The sequence below is a fragment of the Argentina anserina genome, chromosome 3, assembly GCF_933775445.1.
Source record: "Argentina anserina chromosome 3, drPotAnse1.1, whole genome shotgun sequence".
Classification (NCBI taxonomy): Eukaryota; Viridiplantae; Streptophyta; class Magnoliopsida; order Rosales; family Rosaceae; genus Argentina; species Argentina anserina.
Window position 1 is genome coordinate 10,745,681 of NC_065874.1, and position 21,793 is coordinate 10,767,473.

Genomic DNA, 21,793 nt, shown 5'->3' on the forward strand with positions numbered 1-21,793 from the left:
TTTACAAACCATCATTTTCGAGTGTTTGACGGCCTCCGTAGAAGGATTGACTCTCCCAGCGCATGGTGTTACATCCACAAGGTTTCGAATTCGAAATCTCGCTTAAACCACAACAGCTCGTTACCACTTTACAATTCGGACGCTTCTTTATGTTATTACATTATCATTTATGTTATTATTACATGTATAACAGTATAACAGAATAAACTTTTCTGTACAACAAAAAAAAGTTCGAAACGTCGCCGTTTCGTAGAAGGCTTATATAGTTATATCATTATATTCTTTTGCCTTTCTTCTTCTTCTTCTTCTTCTTCTTCAGTCTCCGATCCGATCTAAAATGGCGAGGCGGGTCCACACGACGGAGGTCGGCTGCATAGCCTGCGAGGAGCTCGGCGAGCTCGGCGCCGGAAAGGAGGGGTGGCTGGTGGACAATCCGAACCTCCTCTGCGCCATCGACACTCACTGCATCGCCCTCGCCAACCGCTCCGTGATCGTCGTTCTCGGGTGGGCCGAGCCCGACCATAACCGGGTCAAGATCCGACCCGAATTGTCACCGATTGAGGCGGAGTTCGTGTCCGCGATTGAGTGGCTGGTGTTTGATGAGATGCGGGTCGTCGTCGCCGGGACTTCTGCTGGTTATCTCCTCTTTTACTCTCTGTCTGGGCATTTGATCCATAAACAGGTAAAAAGTAAATACCTTTTCACTGTTGTGAATTTTTTTACTGTTGTATTTAGCTTATTTATGTTTGGTATATATAATAATATAAAGGTGCCAATGCTGCAAATGTGATTGAATTTTTACCATGCATTAATAGTTTGATTTAGATTTTTACTATGATGGGTGAAAGTAATTAGATTTGTATGTGTGGGATTAGTTGCTGAACTTGAAGTATGGTATTGTCTTGACTGTCAAGCAACTTGGATTGACTTTGTTTTGGTAACAGATGGTGTATCCAGCTAAGATTATACGGTTGAGGGTGCGTGGAACGAAGAGAGATTTGAGTCATGACACATCCTCGGAGGAGGTTTGTGTTGTTATGCCTGGAATTCTCGCTCGTTTTGATGGAAATGATATTCAGGTATGAGTAACATCCTTTTATCTTGCTATGGATGGTAGTTTTAGCTGCATTGCTAGGTTTTGGGCAGAAATTGTGTTAATTTAGCTTAATGTAATGGGAAGATTAAGTAGTTGTGGATTTCTATTGTATGCTGTCAGTGTTAAGGTGTCACTTTAATGAGGTTCGTTTTAATATTAGATTCCAGGCTTGAGAGGCCTAATTGGTATGGCTTAATGTGGTTGGAATGTAGAATATGCTGCAGCAGTGGTTTCAGGAAACACAATCTCATTTTTGGGATCGACATCAGAGGTCTGATGATTTGGAAAATTCTCATGGAAAATTACCTTACCAGCTATGGAGTGTCAGCAAGTATGGGAGTTGTGCTGATGCTGCAATCACTGGCATAATGCCTCCGCCACTGATGGAAATCCAGGTATTCACTTATCCAGTAGCCTTCTTTATGTAATAAGGTTTCCCTGAGCTATCCAGTCCTTAAACTAGCAAAAGTTAACCGGCAGTGATATATTCACAGAAATATAGCTCTACCATACTTGCAAATTCTCCTGAATGCCATGTTTGTCTAATCTTCATGAAGTCTTGCTGACAGTTATGGTTGTAGTGCTTTTTTTTATTAATCATGGAAACTTTCTGAAAAGTTATTCTGGATTTGAATTCAGCTGCTTTTATTGTTGGGCAGTCAAGTGAACATTATTTCTGTGGAATCACTGTTGGAGAGGATGCGGTAATTTCAGCCTTCAGGTTAGTATGATCAAATGATGCAGAATCCTGTTTTCCCAATTAGTGAAATTTCTTCTTTTGTGGTTTTATGTTCTTACTTATTATTAATTTTGGTTTGTCATGTGAAGACTTTCAGAAGATAAAAATAGGTCTTTTGTGGGAGCTATCTTGTCTAAAGTTGTGCCTGCAACATTTTCAACATTAGCCACATTTTCAAAACTACTTTGGCGAAGTGAACAGACTTCACCTAAGAAATTGGATGATAAGCCTCAATCATTTGCTCGAGGTGAGAATAATTGACTTTGGTTACTAACTTAAAGTTCAGTCATTTTGCACTAACTCAGGGGGCGTTATACTGCAAATTCTTAGTGATGGTATTATGATAACTTCTTTGTCCATGCATTTTGAATCCTTCTCATGAACCCTTTTTTCAACTTCAAGTAAAATCCAGTTGGCTCTACTGAAGTACTGATATGCATTTTCGATTTGTGGCAGCTTCTCCATTGACATGTTTGAAGGACTTCCCAAGAAAGGGTGAGAAGCTTACCTTATCACCTAGTGGCACATTGGCTGCAATTACGGATTCACTTGGTCGCATATTGCTGTTGGACACTCAGGCACTTGTCATAGTGCGACTGTGGAAGGCACGATTCCGATATTCTTAAATTGAATTGAGTTTTTTGTCTTGGTCCTTCTGCTCATCATAATGATATAATTTGAGTTCTAACTTATAAATAAACCTGCAGGGGTATCGGGATGCTAGCTGCCTATTCACGGAGATGCTGGTCAATAAAGACACATCAGCTTCTCGTTCCCAATATTATGAACCTACGAAAAGTGATTACTGTCTCTGCTTGGTTATTCATGCCCCTCGAAAAGGAATCATTGAGGTACGTTGTTTTACCTTTTCCCATCCAAAAGTAATACTGTTTCCCAATGTTCCAGCCATTCAACATCTCTTTTGTAGTTTGTTTCTGCAATGATCAGACTTCACATTATTTTCTTCTCATTCAAAACACTCGACTTATGTTGTGAGTTATGGATAGCAAGGCATCTGGTTCAGAATGTTATAATTAGAACTGGTAGCGCAACTGCCTACAATGTTTTTACTTATTTTAACCTGTGGAATGAAATATTAATGGGTTGACAACAGAAGACAGGAGATATCGCATGCTTTTAAGGAGCTGCTAATTGAAAATAGGTTCAGGTAGTATATTGCAACTGATTTAAATGGTTTGGGTACTGTCTTTAGGAATTATAGGCCAGACTAGGCTTCAGTCAGCTACTAGATATCAGAGGATGACATATGGTACATTCTGTTAAATTCAAAGCTTCTTCAGAAACTCTTTTGTGAGAATTGCAATAAGTGAGAACTGTCCGATACAGATTGGAAGTACCATATACGCTAGTGAAATCAATCAAATATCTACAAAAAAAAAGTCAATTCAAATATTTAAGAAAATTTTCAATTTAGCATCACTCATTCTAGATTAGAATTTGAAATTACCTGCATTGCTCAATGGCACCTTGATGGAGATCTATCATTAGTAGCAACAGGAGAAGCAAAGTTCAGATCAGAGTAATATTGAACGACTGTTTAGCTTTGAACTGATGAGATCTGCTTTCTTGTTTTGTATTTATGTTGTAGATTTGGCAGATGAGAACTGGACCAAGGCTTCGAAGTTTTGTGTGTGCCAAAGGTAGCAAGATACTGCAACCTACTTACAGATTTGGATCGTCAGTAGCCTCTCCTTATGTTCCTTTAGAGGTTTTCTTGTTGAATGGCGACTCTGGTCAGATATCAGTTTTAAATCGAACTCTTTAATTAAGTGTAAATTAAAAAAGATATCTGTAAATCATGTTAATGAAATGTTCATATTTCAGATGCAATGCAATTCAATGCCATTGATAGCATACTTTGGTCAGTATCAGTGATTATAGACAGGAAACCCTGAGGACATACCAATTTATTTATTTATTTTGGTAGTAAAAATGCATTAAGTACAGAAAAGCAGGTAGAAACTTGCACAACAGCACAAGACATCACAATCAAAGGAGTAATGTCTTGTGGCCTTGTGTAGCATACTAGTTTGCCCCTTGCGGTTTCACTGGTGTCAGATTTTAAGGGTTTGAATGGCACATTTATAACAAGAGCAAGCAGGTCAGTTTCATCAACTGGATGGGTGAAGTCCTCTAATGGGAATATGTCAACCCAGTCAATTCAAAAACTTTACTTCACTAATACAATGGTCATGGGGGATAGTGGTAATGTGCAGATAGTGAACCAGAACATCCATTTCAATGACACTGTTCACCTCAAGATGCCTTCCTCCATTGTGCACTCACTCGCATCACACAAAACATTTCCCCTTTACTTGTACACTGACTACTTGGAACAAAATAATGGTTCATATCTATTGACGACGAATGTCAGTTTGGGATTTATTGAGAAGAAAACTGCAAGTGCTGGTTCTCAATTTTTGAAGAGCTCTCTTAAGAATTTGCAGAATGCTGAGGGTAATATGGTTGTAAAAGATAATTTGGTAGTTAGTGGAGTGGGGAATACACAGCAAGTGTAAAGATATCACGGTGGAAAATCCTGTTACTTTAGGAATATAAGCAGCTCAAATTGCACCATTCTTTATGACAAGGTTGAGAGTACATGCAACAGCAGACCAAAGTTCAAAAGGGATTTTGGTTTGAGAAGACTGGCCTTTTGGTGCTGGGATTATTTGAGAACAAGGAGAAAATTTAGGCTTATTCATCTTGATGCGTCTTCTTGTGCTACATAAATGCCAAGAGTTTGAAGTGGGGACCTCTATCTGTATGTCAGTACCTCAGATTGAAATGTGAGTACTTTGTATTCCATTATTTTATGAATATTGCTCATTAGAAATGTAAAATTAGTCTAGTCTTTTTTGGCACTGGGACATTTGTGAAAAGTGGTTTAGATAAACTTGGCTAATCTCAATATAATGCAAGGTTATGCAAGAAATTACAAACCATTGGTTGCAGTAGCTAGCAACTTTCTGCATAATCAAAACGCTTTACTGTAATCTGAACCTTGCACAAACATCTAATACCATCTGATACCTATTGGTTCAATAATCAAACCTTACACCATACAGGAGTAAACAGGACACATGAGACCACTTGGATTCATAATATATACATGTAATGCGAAGAAATGTGAAGATTTATCTGCTAATCATCATTGCTAAATTTTTAATATTTGAATCTTTCCGAGGTGAAAATTTTTTGTTTTGTGCTCACTCAAAAAAAAAGTCTTTACTTCTGTGTAATAGTGCAGTTTTGGGAACTTTATATAATCGATTTATTGAATTGGTTATTATTCTTGACTAGCGTAAAAGAGATAAAACCCGGATATTGTCTGTGATTAGTTGATACTTATATTGGGAAGATCGAGTATTCCAGCCAGTTAAATCTGAGTTGTATACACTTATCTTTGCACCTTGAAGGATTGATCCATTTGAAAATGGTTTAAATGACTACAACCCTGATTTTGTATATTTGATCAGCATAACACCTTGTCTTCCCATTTGATGCTTCTTACATAGTTTCTGATAGTGTACAATCAAAACCTGAACCTATGTATCATTGGGCAAACCATTTTGTCATTCTGTTTCAGGCTCTTAGTCTCTTTAGACTAGGCTGCAATCTTGAGATAGTCTGAAACAGAAAATTCACGACAACATTGTTGTCAGTAAGATGTTCGTAATTGTACATTGGAATATATACTGTTTGTATCGTTGGTGATTCAGTGAATTCAGTCCGAGTTAAATATTCTTGTATTGTATGGTTGTATACTTGTATTGAACTCGATGTCATTTTGAAGCTTGCATTGACATTGGCATTTTGAATGCATGAGAGTGATAAGATCAAGACTGACCGGTATAAACTCTTCTCTTATTACTATGGTGTGATCAAAGCACATTCACAACTTAATCCAAGATATCAAGACCAGTGCTGAAGAGTGGGAGGAAATGTAGTTTACAGTTTACACATGATTTTTGGGAGGCAAATGTTGCATATGCCCTTGCTGATATAAGCCAGAGAATTGAAAAAAGTTGCAGCTTAGATTGATAAAGTTTTGTGTGAGACGCGCCATGCCATTCTATTTGACTTGCAAATGCTGGTTGCGATAGAGGCAGATCCCTTAGATATTTTCATTTCGTACCAAAATAAGACTGTTATTACTAAAGCCAAGGTGAGCTTAAACCCCATCAGTTTTTCTTGAACACATTTGGTAAAACTTGAGTAAAAAAAAAACAAGTTAAATTTCCATGTCTTGTTGTACATCACCCTCACTATCTACATAAGCCAGGCACCAACTCCTCTACTGCTATATATCAACACTGGCAACAAAAAATGTTACGTTCTTTTAAGCCATTTCAGGATGCAAATGATCTCTGCAAATGAAAACCCATATATCAAGCACTTATTGGTTTTGAAAACTATTTCCAAAGTTGAGTGCTACCAAGACCATCACTGTTATTCATTATAACCAATTAACCAGTACCACATTGCCGCAGGTGAGAAAGAGTAGCAACAAATAGCCATCATTCACCCCCAGAAAAAAAAAATTTTAACCAGAAAAATATACAATGAAGTAAACTTTCCTTAAAAGGTAATGAAGACAATAATTTAGGATCAGCCCAGCTCATCATTGTTAATTACTCCAGACAGCTAAGTATAAACAGAACTGAGTATCCCCAAGGCCCCAAATGTAGGAGCTGATAAAACAAAGTAGCTAGACTCCCTCAAAGCAATCACAACTCAACAACTAGTCATATATGGCTACCCTATTCCCTCTCCTCTTCCTCCTCCTTCAACCTCTCTTCTCCACTGCCAATGTCCACAAACTCAACCAGCTCAGACAAGAGCTCATCTCCCAAACCATTTCTCTCAATGACACCCCACCAACCCTTTACTTTGAAGTCACCAAACCCATTCCAGTTCCCGAAACCAAGCCTTGTTCCCAACTCGTTCTCCAACATGACTTTGCCTACACTTATGGAAAACCACCTGTCTTTGCCAACTACACTCCCCCCTCAAACTGCCCATCTCAGAGTTTCTCAAAGATTGTTCTTGAATGGAGAGCAACTAGTAAAGGAAGACAATTTGACCGCATTTTTGGGGTCTGGCTTTCTGGGGTTGAGCTTCTGAGGAGCTGCACAGCTGAGCCAAGGACCAATGGGATTGTCTGGAGTGTTGAGAAGGACATCACCAGGTACTATTCTTTGCTCCAACAGAATCAGACACTTGCTGTTTATCTTGGCAACTTGATTGATTCAACATATACTGGTGTTTACCATGTGAATATAAGCTTTCATTTTTATCCTACTGAGGTGGGTTTAGATAGTTATGATCGAAATGTGGGGGATTTGGCATCTGGGTACTATTCTTGGGCGGATTTGATTCTGCCCATTTCGAGAAATCTGCCTTTGACTGATGGCTTGTGGTTTGAGGTTGAGAATTCAACTGATACTGAGGTGAAGGAATTTAAGATTCCTCAAAATGCTTATAGGGCTGTGTTGGAGGTGTATGTTTCGTTTCATGAGAATGATGAGTTTTGGTATTCCAATCCTACTAATGAGTACATTGCTGCCAATAACCTTACTGGCACGCCTGGAAATGGGCCTTTTAGGGAGGTTGTGGTGAGTTTAGATGGTGTGATTGTTGGTGCTGTTTGGCCTTTTACTGTGGTTTATACTGGGGGGATCAATCCTCTTTTGTGGAGACCTATTACTGCCATTGGATCATATGATCTACCTTCTTATGATATCGAAATCACACCGTTTTTAGGGAATATATTGGATGGGAAGAGCCACAAGATTGGGTTTAATGTTACAAATGCCTTGAATGTTTGGTACATTGATGCAAATCTGCATGTTTGGTTGGACAAACAGAGCTCAAGAACTCAAGCACAGCTTGTGAAGCATACTAGTTTGCCCCTTGCTGTTTCACTGGTGTCGGATTTTGAGGGTTTGAATGGCACATTTGTGACAAGGGCAAGCAGATCTGTCTCGTCAACTGGATGGGTGAAGTCCTCTAATGGGAATATTACAACCCAGTCAGTTCAAGGTTTTTCCTACATTAATAAAATGGTCATGGGGAATGATGGGAATTTGCAGACAGTGGACCAGAACATCCATTTCAATGACACTGTTCTTATAGAGACACCAGACTCCGCTGTTCATTCTCTCAGATCAAATAAAACATTTCCCCTTTACGTGTACACTGACTTCTTGGAACAAGAAGATGGAACTTATTTGTTGGTGACAAACGTCAATTTGGGATTTATTGAGAAGAGAAGTGCTACTGGTGGTTCAGGACTCTTGGAGAGTTCTCTCAGAAATTTGCAGAATGCAGAGGGTAATATGGTTGTGAAAAACAATTTGGTAGTCAGCGGAGTCGGGAGTACAGAACAAGTATACAGATACCATGGTGGCAGATTCTGTTACTTTAGAAATGTGAGCAGCTCAAACTACACCATACTGTATGATGAAGTGGAGACGACATGCCCCAAAAAAGCCAAGTCTAATTTTAATTTTGGCTTGAGAAGACTGTGGCCTTTTGGTACTGGATTTATTTGAAGCTTAGTCTAGCTTTATAGTTGTTGGACCTTCTTGTGTTACATAAAAGGACTCAGTTGGTAAGTCTGAACAGGATCCTGGATGTGGGATCCTCAAATAAAAATGTAAGTATTCGCTGTTCGATTTGGTGTTGTGAATATGCTTCTAAGATAATTTATCTGAAGGAAAAGCGATTCCAGGTTGTTTTGCAAGTGGTGATCATACCCTATATATCAGAACTAAGATTATCATGTTGGTTTCACCAGGCATCAAATGATATCGGTGAAGTGGTTCTAGAGAACTTGTACTATCTCAATGTAATCCATTTCTTGTGCAGGGTATTACCATTGATTATTGGATCTAGATACTGATTGTTTGTGCATATCAGCTTTGCTTGAAGTCAACTGGCTTCTGCAGAGAACTCTCATATTTCATGGCAGTCCTGTATCATTGAGTTAAACTATTGAATCATAAATCGCAGAGGGAAAAATTGATCTTGTAATGCTCATTTTATGCCAAGCCAAGCAAAGATTATTTAGCTGATCTAAATTAAGGTTTCATGTTTTGCCTTTCTATCTTGCCTATCCTTCTTGTAAAATTTAGCCAACTGTTTTACTTTATAGCAATTGGTATTCATTGAAGTTATCGACGTCTGTCACCTATCTCTATCATACATTGTAGTACTGTCATCTTGTCATGAAGGAATAGGTTCATATGAACTTGGTTTTAGTCGACACTTTGATTTGAATCCTGACCTCTCCGCTCGTATTTCATGCTTGTCAGCGTCGGAGCATCATCTGTCATGTTATAAAATCATTTCCGTGCTCATATATAGAGTGCTGAACACTGAGTGCAGGTCCTTAAAGAAGCTGTTGGAGAAGACTTGATGATCTGATAAAATCTCATTTATTGGCATGAAAGTTTACTGATCAATTTTATCATCTGGCATTATAGATTAGTTTTCTGCTAGGCTAGACGAGTTATAATTGAAGAGCTGTTCATTTAGCATTCTAATTGAAGAGCTGCTCATTTCAGGTAGTTTGAACTATTAACTATGAAATCAAAGAGCATTGAACAAGAAGGTATGAAGTGCCAACAATCAAGTAACAAAATTAACCCTTGTAATTTCGTTGTAGTGAAAAGGGCTGGTACTTGGTCAAGTCATTCAAACTCAAGCTATAATTTGTGCTGAGTTCCTAACCCCATCCTTTTGTGAGTTCATGAAGTTAATGATTTTATACTCTCATCGGAAAAAAAAAACTACATTTTACGCCAATCTCTTATCCAACATATAACTTTATAACAATCACAACCGAATAAACACAACCCGGCAACTATACTTGAGATTGGATCAGTTTCAACCAAGGAATAAAATATTGGTGAGAATGGAAATATTGAGGATCCGAAAATCGGAAATTTCGATGGAAATTTCGGGGAAATTTCGATTTTAAAAAATAATTAAGTAAATTTATGGAAATTTATATAAAAACATGGAAATTTTGAATGAAACTTTGCGAAATATTTATTTGATCAATTATCTACTATATGTCATAAGAAATTATTATATAACTATTTATTTATAGTGAATTATAGTAATTTGAGGTGAAATAATCGTCGAACATTATTAAAAATATACTTGATATATATATATATATATATTTACCTAAAGGGAGGCTAGCTCATCACGCCTTATTTACATATGATATATTAAACATGAAATTACATAAGTGATTTAGAATCACATAAAGGATCTATGAGGTACAAAATTTTCACTATCTTCATCATGTCTTTGAGTAAAATCTTGAGTATCTTGTGAAGAATAGTCATTAAATGATACCTCATATTTCTAATTTTGCATATGCTGACTTATATGCCAACCATAGACCATAAGAGTCGTGAGTGATTAACTGTGGGTTATGGTACTGATAGTTCCCGTTTGGATCAAGCATTTCTCGACTTTGACCATAACCATAGCTTTGTGAAGATTGTGCATCAGATTGTGTCCATATGTAAACACTTGATGGACACAATCTGATTAGAGAATAAATATGGTGGATAAGACATGTTGAATTTCCCTCATAAGGGTAAGGTCCATCATTACTTTCTCCTAGACCAAAGGGGTTCGATTCCCTTCAACAACTAGTTCGGTTTTATTTCAATTTTAGATGAATGTTGAGACATGGAATGCAATATATAATAAAAAAAGTCATATATAACAATAAGTTGGTGTAGTAGAATTGAACTTTGTGCTTGTAAAATGATGGATCAGAGGTTTGATTCTCCTAACCAGTGATTTTTTATTTTATTTGAAGTTGGCTTGACACATGGCGATATTATGAATTTATCGGGAAATTTCGAAAGTTTCCGGACAAGGACTAAAATATCCATAATTTCCTCGATATTTCCACGAAACTTTCCATTTTTCGGCATATGGATATATCTGTTACATACCAAACATTTTTCGATGGAAATTTTCGAAATTTCCCGATATATCCGGAAACTTTCGAAATTTCCCGATAAATTCATAATATCGCCACGTGTCAAGCCAACTTCAAATAAAATAAAAAATCACTGGTTAGGAGAATCAAACCTCTGATCTATCATTTTACAAGCACAAAGTTATAGTCAATTCTACTACACCAACTTATTGTTATATATGACTTTTTTTTATTATATATTGCATTCCATGTCTCAACATTAATCTAAAATTGAAATAAAACCGAACTAGTTGTTGAAGGGAATCGAACCCCTTTGGTCTAGGAGAAAGTAATGATGGACCTTACCCTTATGAGGGAAATTCAACATGTCTTATCCACCATATTTATTATCTAATTAGATGCAATCAAGTGTTTACATATGGACACAATCTGATGCACAATCTTCACAAAGCTATGGTTATGGTCAAAGTCGAGAAATGCTTGATCCAAACGGGAACTATCAGTACCATAACCCACAATTAATCACTCACGACTCCTATGGTCTATGGTTGACATATAAGTCAGCATATGCAAAATTAGAAATATGAGGTATCATTTAATGACTATTCTTCACAAGATACTCAAGATTTTACTCAAAGACATGATGAAGATAGTGAAAATTTTGTATCTCATAGATCTTTTATGTGATTCTAAATCACTTATGTAATTTCATGTTTAATATATCATATGTAAATAAGGCGTGATGAGCTAGCCTCCCTTTAGATAAATATATATATATATATATATCAAGTATATTTTTAATAATGTTCGACGATTATTTCACCTCAAATTACTATAATTCACTATAAATAAATAGTTATATAATAATTTCTTATGACATATAGTAGATAATTGATCAAATAAATATTTCTCAAAGTTTCATTCAAAATTTCCATGTTTTTATATAAATTTCCATAAATTTACTTAATTATTTTTTAAAATCGAAATTTCCGATTTTCGGATCCTCAATATTTCAGTTCTCGCCGATATTTTATTCCTTGTTTCCGGATATATCGGGAAATTTCGAAAATTTCCATCGAAAAATGTTTGGTATGTAACAGATATATCCATATGCCGAAAAATGGAAAGTTTCGCGGAAATATCGAGGAAATTATGGATATTTTAGTCCTTGGTTTCAACAACCCATCAGCCATAATGAAAAGAAAACTTGCGGAAACGTAACGCTATTCAAAGTGAAAAATGCGATTTATCAAAATTACCAAGTTCATAAAATTCAACGAATTCATACAAATTGAACTCGAAAACTTGGGTTATTACAAACGCGTTTCCAAAAAAATGTGTTTTTGAAATGCGGTGGAAACGCGAGTTTCCGATAAAGTAAGGTTTTTTATGTTTTTTTTTCTAAAAAAAAAAATGAAAGGCTAGACCTACTTTCGACTAGTCAAATGACTCATTTCAACATATTTTCGACCTCCCGCTGAGTCGCCGACCCTCCCTCCCTCCCTCCCTCCCTCATTCTTGTTGATACTTAGATCTCTCATTATATTTGTGTTATTTTGAATGTAGAACGCTAAGTTATTTAAGTTATTTGAGACTTTGAGTTACTTAAACTAAAAATCTGTTATTATGTTTATTTTTTTGTATAATTTATATTTCCAAAACGTACCCGTTTTCTAAAAAAATTGAAAAAAACGCTTCCGCGTTTCCAAACGTTTCACTTCCGCATACCTATATCCGATTCCGTGCAGCCTAGATCACAACCGAATAAACAGAACCCGCCAACTATACTTGAGATTGGATCAGTTTCAACAACTCATCAGCCATAATGAAAAGAAAACTTTAAGACTCGAAAACTCTAAGCATGAGAGGTATACACATTAGATAATTCCTAATCACATTTCAATTTTACAAAAAAATAACTTTCCGAAATATTACGAATCTCACCACTCCTCACGTCTCTATAGCTGACTGTATGTTTCCCTCTGTCTAAAAATTATCATAATATCCCAAATGGGTCTATCTGCTCCAGCCAGGCAAGCTCTCTCTCTTTCTCTCTTCACTTCTTCCTCGTCAACTCCATTTCTCACTCTCTCCAATCCTCATTGAAACTGAAATTGTGTTCCCATGTACTTGCAGTGTGTGCAGCAGCTCTCTGGGATGGAAGTCTTCGAGCTTAGGAGCCTCTACTCATCTCACCCCCTTCTCTGTTTCGTCTACAACAAAGTACCCACAAAAGAAAGCTTCTTCTGTAACTTGCTCTTCTTCCTCTTCATCCTCTGGTATGACCCAATTCCCATAAAGACTGCTTCTTTGTTTCTTTCTTTCAAGTTTGTGTTTTTGGTTCTCTGTGCATAATTTGTGTCGGATTGAAATGGGGTGATCCACATTTGCATTTTTCGTTTTGTCTTATGGCGGCCACGTTTTCATGAGATCAGTTTTGATTCTGTTGTGTAATGAATAATTCTTGCTGTTCAGTTTGTGATATGTGCTTGAAATTTGTCCTGCAAAATGCAATCATGAATCATCAATTGCAAAATGTATTGACTTGAGGATAAGTTTTTAGAGGATAGTTTAGGACCGAGTGGAGAAAATGATCACAGAATAGGTTCCTGTTCATGATTCATGTATGCTTGTTGTTGCCCTGATTGTGTCTAACATCATACCACAAAATGCTTTACACTTCTAATAAACTTGACTAATTACTAGGTCATGTCCTGGAATTGTATGAGTGTGACTACATTTTGAAAAAGCGTGGTAGTACAGTGGGAAAACATCGTTGGGGGGAATGCAGTGGTATTAGTAAATCTCTGGGGGCCTGAGGGGATTATCTGTTCCCTGATTGTGTCTAACAATATAGCACAAAATTCTTTATAATACCTTTGGATGAGTTTGTATATGTTTATTGTATACAATTTTCTGCCTTGGATCTTACCAGAATGTGGTGGGATTAATTGTTTTCTAAATTTATTTACTTTTTTTTTTTTCATATCATGAGCTTGAGCATACTTAAGTAAGGATATTCATAAAAGCAATATCATGAAACAGAGAAATTTGGAGAAGAAGATAGAAAAATGTATAAAAAGCCATTATTCAAAGTCTGTAAAATGCCCGGTAGTTGTTGACCATTACACCTCTTACCTCCACTTATTCCTCCATTGCTAGTTCCAGTACCACAAAATCTTTGCATTCCTGGCCTCTTGTTGGTGCCACTAGCATCTTTTCCCTTCTTTTTTTTATCCCTTACTCCATGAAATTGAGCTTCTCCTGATTTCATTTTTTTGCACTCTCCTCTTTTCATGCCACTGCTGGGAAAAGCCTCTACGGCTTCAGCTACTAGTTCACCCAAACTATTACTCAAATTTGTCGAGGTACTGTCAAAACCATCTTCTTTCAATGTTGGCACACTTTCAGATTCTTTATTTCATACAAGGGGAATATGCATATAAAGTCTATCACCGAGTTATGCTTGCTTGACTTGTGATAAGAGCCGACAATATGTTGCAACACACAACTTTTTGTTATTGTTGGCTCAATTATGAAATTGAGCTTGACCTTGAGATTCAAATCCACTTTATGAAAGATCACCAATAAGTTGAAGACCATTGTTTTTGTTGAAGACTGCTATTTTTCTGTTGACAAAAGCCACCATTTTGCTGAAAAATTACCACCAGCATATGCAGGATTGTGAACTTGTGATTGTAGTTATGGAGAACCATTGAATTTTCCATTGCTCATCACGTATCCAGAGTTAGGCACTAAGTGAGATGCACCATTACCATTAGAAATAGAGGGTATGGCTTGAGAAATTGTAGAAGCATTAGGCACATTGAAAGCTGTACTTGATATCACATTGTTCCATTGTAGTCCGAACTCTGTAGTGAAGCTAAGAGATGGAGCATTGTATTGACTCACAATAGAAGCGGCAGGGTGGATAGTGTGAACAAAAAGAGGAATATTAGGAATCATAGGATTAGTTACAACTCTAGGCATCAAACAAATATTAGGTGCAGCAATTTGTGAAGTCGATGACACTAAATTTCTGCCAACATCAGCCAATGGATCCTTTCATCGACAACAACAAAATGTATATCGTTGTTGTAGAGGGCAGGTGTTGTTGTTTCCACTAATCCATTTGCATTAGTGGCCTCTTCTTTCAAGAATTCTTTCATTAGTTAGAATTGACAATAGAGTAGACCCTGCTCTTCTAGCGTCTTTGGTCATTTGCCTCTTTTAATTCTTCTTGTTGGCAGATTGGGTTGGCAGATTGGTCGTAAGTAACTGCAGGCTCTTGTTTACTAAGTTTTTGTAGATAATATCTACTGTTGAATTGTCCTGTTTGATTAATTTTAGCAACTTATTATGTTTTAGTTCACTTTTTATTTTTAAAAAGATCTTCCAACTTTTGAAATTTCATGTCCAACTCTAGATCCACTCTTGGTTAAGGCTGCAAGAGGAGATGCTGTTAGTCGACCTCCAGCATGGATGATGCGCCAAGCAGGAAGGTATATGGCTGTTTACAGAAAGCTTGCTGAGAAATACCCATCCTTCAGAGAGAGGTCAGAGACAACTGATCTCATTGTGGAAATTTCTTTGCAGCCTTGGGAAGCTTTCCGCCCTGATGGAGTGATTATATTCTCTGACATACTTACACCTCTACCTGCATTCGGTGTCCCATTTGACATAGAAGATGTTAGAGGTCCTGTGATACAGTCACCAATTACTTCTGAAGAGGGCTTGAAGTCTTTGCATCCAATTGACTTGGAGAAACTTCACTTTGTGGGAGAATCTTTGAAGATATTACGGCGGGAGGTAAGTATACTACAGTCATATGCTTGTGAAAGAAGTGCAACTATACTAACATGAGATCCACTTTTACTTGATGATTACTTTTGTATCAGTCTTCGTGTATTGGCTCTTCTCAGTTGTGCTTTTTCATTCAGGTTGGTGGGAATGCTGCTATTTTGGGGTTTGTAGGGGCGCCGTGGACAATTGCCACGTATATAGTGGAAGGGGCCTCAACTTCCACATATACAACCATAAAGAGCATGTGCCATACAGCACCACATGTATTGAGGGCTCTGCTTTCTCATTTAACACAGGCAATAACAGACTATATTGTTTTCCAAGTAGACGCAGGGGCTCATTGCATACAAATATTTGATTCATGGGGTGGGCAATTACCACCAGCCATGTGGGAAAGCTGGTCAAAACCTTATATTGAAGAGGTGAGTGGGCACCTGAATAAGAAAAATATGGTTATTAAGTGTCATATATATGCTTTAATGAAGGAATATGTTCTACCACATGTATGTTACATAATACAAAAAACACCTGCATATGTCATGAGGCTATACTGTGCTGTATGTGCGTGCATGCATGTTCATATGTATACTCTTGGCTGTGGAATCGATACCATGTATCTGGGAAAAGCAGCTGTTTTCTTCTGTGGACTCCGCATCACGTTTTCCCTAATTCGGTCGTCCATCATATTGTTATTCTATTTGCCCCTCGTTGTTTACTTATCAGTAGGATTTTATAAAGCAATAAATCTTGGGGGCATGGGGCCTAATCAATATAATGAATCTTTTTCTTTCTTTTATCAGTTTATGGCATACCAGAATATGACATCTTACATTAAAAAAAATTATGAAACTATATTTTCAGTTTTTGAGTGAGGACAGATTTCCATGTTTCTATTCAAGCTTCTTCTGTCCTAGATGTTAACACATCTTGTTGTACATGGTGTACGCTTACAGTTTATAACTTTATACTTGTTAGGACTTGATTATATGAAGTATCAGTTGCTTTATCATTGCAGTCTTTTCTGTTTCATTTTGATTTTTTTATTAAGAACCCCTTCTTTTTCATTTTGTTCATGGCTAAGTTTTTTGAATTGCAGATTGTGAGTTCTGTACGGAAAACATGCCCAGAAACACCACTTGTTCTCTACATTAATGGGAACGGTGGCCTCCTGGAGCGTATGAAAGGAGTTGGAGTCGATGTGATTGGGCTTGACTGGACAGTGGACATGGCAGATGGTAGAAAACGGTTGGGTAATGAAATCAGTGTGCAGGGAAATGTGGACCCTGCTTACTTATTTTCCCCTCTTCCGACATTGACTGAAGAAATTCAAAGGTTGGTAGCGGAAAGTTTTCTGAATCTTGATCTTCCTTGCTATGAACTCAATTGTTTTGACTCAATAATAGGAAATCACCTAATCGAGATTATAGGATTTCTCTGACTACTTACTTTTTAACCAAAAGTTGGGAGGTAATTAGCCATTAACAGGTGAAAGGGTAGTGGAATGCTGCTAGCAGGATCTATATCATTGTAATTTATTGGCAATCACCTAATCATATCATTGTTAAGATTTGAAGTTTTCTCGTCCATCCTAGGATGTTTAAATTCTAATCAGCAATGCTATTAATCTATAACAATTCATTGCTTGCTGCTGGCAGTTTCGGCTTATCCCAAACATCTGCTAGCTCAGATTTTCAGTAAACATAAATATTTTCCTCAACAGATTGCAGTTTAAGTTTTTGCGATACTAAAACAATTCATTGCTTAGCTCCTTGCAATTTCAGCTTATCCCAAATATCTGCTAGCTCAGACCATCAGTAATTATAGATGTTCCTCAACAGATTGCTATCTCTTCATGGATAGAAAAGAGATTTTGTGGTTTTTAATATAGTCATGTATTTTCTGTTGCTATCTCTTCAATTCCTAAACTGACACAAATATATGCAGGGTGGTGAGGTCTGCAGGACCAAGAGGACACATCCTCAATCTAGGGCATGGTGTCCTTCAACGGACACCAGAAGAAGCTGTTAAACATTTCTTTGAAGTGGCAAGAAGCTTGAATTATGATACGTTTCTTCAAACACAACCACAAAAGGAATTGGTAGCATAGCAACACAGTTTTGTCGTGCAACTTCCGGAGTCTACCTTCATATTCTGCTAGCATCATGCATGTATCTGTTTTGTAGATGTATTCCTAGGAGAGCCATATTGCTCTGAGCGCTTGAGGGTGAGCCTTTTTTTGACAAAAATTACTAAATTTATTGAATTCCACCTTGCTGTACCATAAAATCCTTGCTTTGATTAATTGGTATCTTATTCTTGTGTTAGGATTACATTAACAATAATGGGATTCAAATTTAAAGTGATAGTGAGTTGTCGCACTTTATTAATGTTGTCAATTTGCAAAAGAGATCTGATGTGTTTGTGTTGTGGTCCAAGATTAACCTGTTTGGATTATGACCTTTGTTGGAGGTCTGCGTATCTGCATAGATTTTCATCATTTTCCACTCTCTTTGTGTCGCTTTGTTTTCGTATCGAGTGATCTGATGTAAGCTCTGGCATCACTGTATGCATGTATTGTGACTCTATAAAGCATTATATTGGCAACCACAATTCCAGCATTCATTCAAATTCAAACACATGCTGTAAAAAACAACGTTTTAACCGAACGATAATTACTGTCAATGCAGGCAAAAATAATCTTTCGTAAATGGGGTTAGACTCAAAGTACCAGAAAATATTTTTTCCTAAACTTAATAGGCTTCCGGTCTGCGGACTCAAACAAACAAATTTCTCAAGAGTGTAAAATTGACTCTAGAGATTAAGCTCGGACGTCTTAGAACCATGCAGCATATAACTACTGCAGCCAAAACAACATTACTGCATTGTGCATATATCAATTTTTTGATGCATTGAATTTTATAGAATTTGTGAGGTTTTTTTTTACCGTAAATGACTTGGAAAAATTTAGAGTGACGACGAAGTACAGTGTTAAGAATTTTCATGACGCATCTCTTGGAACGTCAATGTACAGAGTGCATGGTAGAGATTTTGATATGGCTCAATTAATTTGTTTCATGCGGAATGCAGTTGGGATTGGAATTATTAATTGGATGTGATTGTCGACCGACATCGCATCTTCAAAAACAAGGTTCCCTTGTATATAGCTATAGCTAATCCTTCTATATATTGTCGATCATTTTCTTCTCGCCGACAATGGTGAACAGCTAATTAGCACTCGTTTGATATTCTTATGAGCTTATCGTGTTATTATCCAGTTTGAATTTCGAAGGTTAACTGGGGTACGTTCGGATGAACTACTTAGGAAAATATATATTTATCTCCTCAACGTACCCTAAACAATTACGTAGAAAGGTAGAATCCAATCTGCTAGCTAGTGAATAGTACATGCAACATGCTTGCACTAATTGTTTGTTTAGCCAAGTAAAACTCCATCAATCTAACATTTTAAGCTTATTAAGAGCAGCTCGAAAATGATTCATTACAGAATATTGTCGGAGACATGATCAATATGAACAACCATCACATATAAGGGAAATTATTATATATTCTCACGTGACGTAACTCATTAATGTTATTAGTCCATTTTTTTAGTGTGATTGCTTATGATTGGTTCTTATATGTAAATAACATTTTGTCATTTTCACCGCGTGCATATTAATTATACCATGACGTAATATGATTAGCTGGGTACACTACATGACAGTGTCACATGGTGTGGTGGGTACATAAAATCTTGCAATTGTTGATATGTGGATTGTGCATTGCTAGGGAGTCATAATATGAGGCCAGATTCAGCGCCAATCCTATGTGGCATGCTACATAACATTGTCACGTCAATAATTAAAATAGTCATAAAATGTCATTTTTAATAAAAAGACAATCATATCCCTGTTTAATATTAGTTCATTATGATTATTAAATTAAAAAAAAATTCATTTGATAAAAAAAGAAATATTTTCATAGACAAAATTCAGATACCATATTTAGTAAATAGAAATTACATTCCAGACGATTTAGTTACCTTATTACATTTATTTAAAAATTATTTTAGGATATTTGTTCAAAAAGTTATAGTGATGAAAACAAGATTATTATCTTATGACAATTTATTAGATTTTATGGGACCGGTAAGGTAACAAATCATTTTTTCCATGTATATATTATATATTAAGGCCATATATTAATTAAGATTAATATTGTATGTTACCATGTTTTCATCTGTGTCATATATTAATTACTTAGGACGAAATAGTTTTATTAAAATATTTTTCACACACACATCTATATATTTCACTATCTTGAAAACATGTTTTACGCGTGCGCGCACACACACATATATATAAGCATAATTTCGTAAATATGAAAAAAATTAATTACATTTTGATAGCATTATTGTAAAGAAAAAAATAAAGGATAAAAAAAATATATCGTTTATAATAATTTAGAGCCATTTGATCAACATGGATAAGATTGTATTTTTATTTAAAATGACATATTATAACTATTTTAATTACTGACATGACAATATTATGTGGCATGTCACATGATTGTGGCGCCGAATCTGACGAGAAATTTTTCGGTCCTCCCGGAGGACCATTAGACAATGACATGTGGTCTGCCAAACCACTAATAAAACGCCACGTGTTGCTTTCTGACACATCACATCAGAGTAAAAAAATAAAGGCAGTAAACCCAATTAAATGGCAAAAAACATCCACTCCGTTAGCTATGTTGCTTTTTGGTTCTCCCATTAGTTATTTGTTTAGTTTATCTAGGCACTGGGGAAACCCTACATTCAGTTCTTTGTCTCACTACAAACATGAATATGACAGAAAATGATGATCACCCGGGTAAAAGCATCTTGCTCCCTTTCCTCTTTCTTTTCTTTCTCTTGACGAATATAGACGATTGCATGATAGGACAATTATATATATAATTGATTCTCAGTATGGATTTTGACTCTATGTGTACTTGATGTCTTGACAAAACTAGTATTAGGTTCGCTCTTTTTTCTAAAATACAATTAGGTTCCTTCTTTTGTCTCATATTGTTGCAGAATTAAAATAAACCCTATTTTATTAGCTTCACTTGTCATCTTCTATTATACATCATATTCTCATGTTGGGGTCTTCATTCGTTACTGCCTCACTGGATACTAGAGTAGAATTCTTTATAATATTGGAATATACATCAAATACATGATCATCACCAAGCAACAACACATGATTTTCACTTCACTTGGATTGGCCTTGAGTGGTTTTACTGCACTTTGGCTCTTCCTCAAGAAGACTTCACCTCATTTGATCTTCCTTGAGTATATTTATTTTGCACAATTTTTTTCAGCCTCAAAAGGATTAGCTTTGAGGACATTAATTATCTAAAATTATTGATTCAGGTTTTGGATTGATATATATATATATATATAGTATATTGTAATATTATGTGTGTATATATATATATATATAAATTAGCATTAGTACTATGGATTTTCTTGGACCGATTCCCTTTTACATGGTTATTTGATTTCATATGTCTCTTATTAATCTGTTCTCATCTTCTTTCATTATGGATGTAGAGTAGTTCTTTACAGGTTCTTATATATATGCCAGTGGGTATGACCTTTTTAGTGGTTCACTCACTGTTGTTGTCTGTAATATGCTGACATCTTAGCTCAATTCTATATGTACACTGTGAGTTTATTATATATTTATTCATTGTCTTGTGTCCACAATAATTGATATAGAAGATGACACTACAGTTGATTTGGAAAAAGATCCATTAATTGTGAATCGTCAAGCTAGTAATGAGGAGAATTTGTACGGAGTTGTTGTGAATAGCGAGAATGAAGCGTATGATCTTTACTGTGACTATGGTGTAAGAAAGGGGTTCAGTGTTCGGATAGACAAAAAGAGGAAGGTTGATGGTGTTGTAAGACAAGTAAATTATGTTTGTTCAAAGGAGGGTTTTAAACGAGACAGTGACCCTTCAGAAGTGAACAAGACTAATAGGTTGGAGACGAGAACGGGTTGTCTGGCAAGAATTCGTTTTGGATTGCAACCAAATAATGTATGAAAAGTGACTCTCTTTGATTCTGAACACAATCACGAATTTGCCTCGCCAGAAGAAATACAATTTTTGC

General features: G+C 36.3%; 3 protein-coding genes across 3 annotated transcripts; all 3 read left to right on the plus strand.

The window, feature by feature from the left end:
- Positions 1-320: 320 nt before the first annotated feature.
- Positions 321-3,686, plus strand: LOC126786274 (uncharacterized). The gene is made up of 8 exons (XM_050512047.1): positions 321-682; positions 945-1,079; positions 1,309-1,491; positions 1,756-1,817; positions 1,925-2,082; positions 2,292-2,440; positions 2,543-2,686; positions 3,445-3,686. The coding sequence occupies exons 1-8, from the start codon at positions 338-340 to the stop codon at positions 3,619-3,621; spliced, it is 1,353 nt and encodes a 450-aa protein (XP_050368004.1). The 5' UTR covers positions 321-337; the 3' UTR covers positions 3,622-3,686.
- A 2,892-nt stretch (positions 3,687-6,578) lies between these two features.
- LOC126786268 (peptide-N4-(N-acetyl-beta-glucosaminyl)asparagine amidase A) lies at positions 6,579-8,604 on the plus strand. Its single transcript, XM_050512042.1, has one exon. It carries the CDS (start codon positions 6,611-6,613, stop codon positions 8,411-8,413), a length of 1,803 nt encoding a protein of 600 aa, XP_050367999.1. The 5' UTR covers positions 6,579-6,610; the 3' UTR covers positions 8,414-8,604.
- Positions 8,605-12,824: 4,220 nt separating this feature from the next.
- Positions 12,825-18,029, plus strand: LOC126786278 (uroporphyrinogen decarboxylase 1, chloroplastic). Its single transcript, XM_050512050.1, has 6 exons — positions 12,825-12,863; positions 12,967-13,109; positions 15,257-15,639; positions 15,771-16,055; positions 16,730-16,965; positions 17,578-18,029. Exons 1-6 carry the CDS (start codon positions 12,841-12,843, stop codon positions 17,738-17,740), a joined length of 1,233 nt encoding a protein of 410 aa, XP_050368007.1. The 5' UTR covers positions 12,825-12,840; the 3' UTR covers positions 17,741-18,029.
- Positions 18,030-21,793: the final 3,764 nt, after the last annotated feature.

Bases quoted from the DNA above. Each gene is read 5' to 3' on its own strand.
- LOC126786274 (XM_050512047.1), top strand. From the start codon at position 338: ATGGCGAGGCGGGTCCACACGACGGAGGTCGGCTGCATAGCCTGCGAG. The intron at 1,080-1,308 runs GTATGAGTAACA...GTTGGAATGTAG, and splicing joins TTGATGGAAATGATATTCAG to AATATGCTGCAGCAGTGGTT. The intron at 1,818-1,924 runs GTTAGTATGATC...TGTCATGTGAAG, and splicing joins GCGGTAATTTCAGCCTTCAG to ACTTTCAGAAGATAAAAATA.
- LOC126786268 (XM_050512042.1), top strand. From the start codon at position 6,611: ATGGCTACCCTATTCCCTCTCCTCTTCCTCCTCCTTCAACCTCTCTTC.
- LOC126786278 (XM_050512050.1), top strand. From the start codon at position 12,841: ATGGGTCTATCTGCTCCAGCCAG. The intron at 15,640-15,770 runs GTAAGTATACTA...TTTTTCATTCAG, and splicing joins TGAAGATATTACGGCGGGAG to GTTGGTGGGAATGCTGCTAT. The intron at 16,966-17,577 runs GTTGGTAGCGGA...AAATATATGCAG, and splicing joins TTGACTGAAGAAATTCAAAG to GGTGGTGAGGTCTGCAGGAC.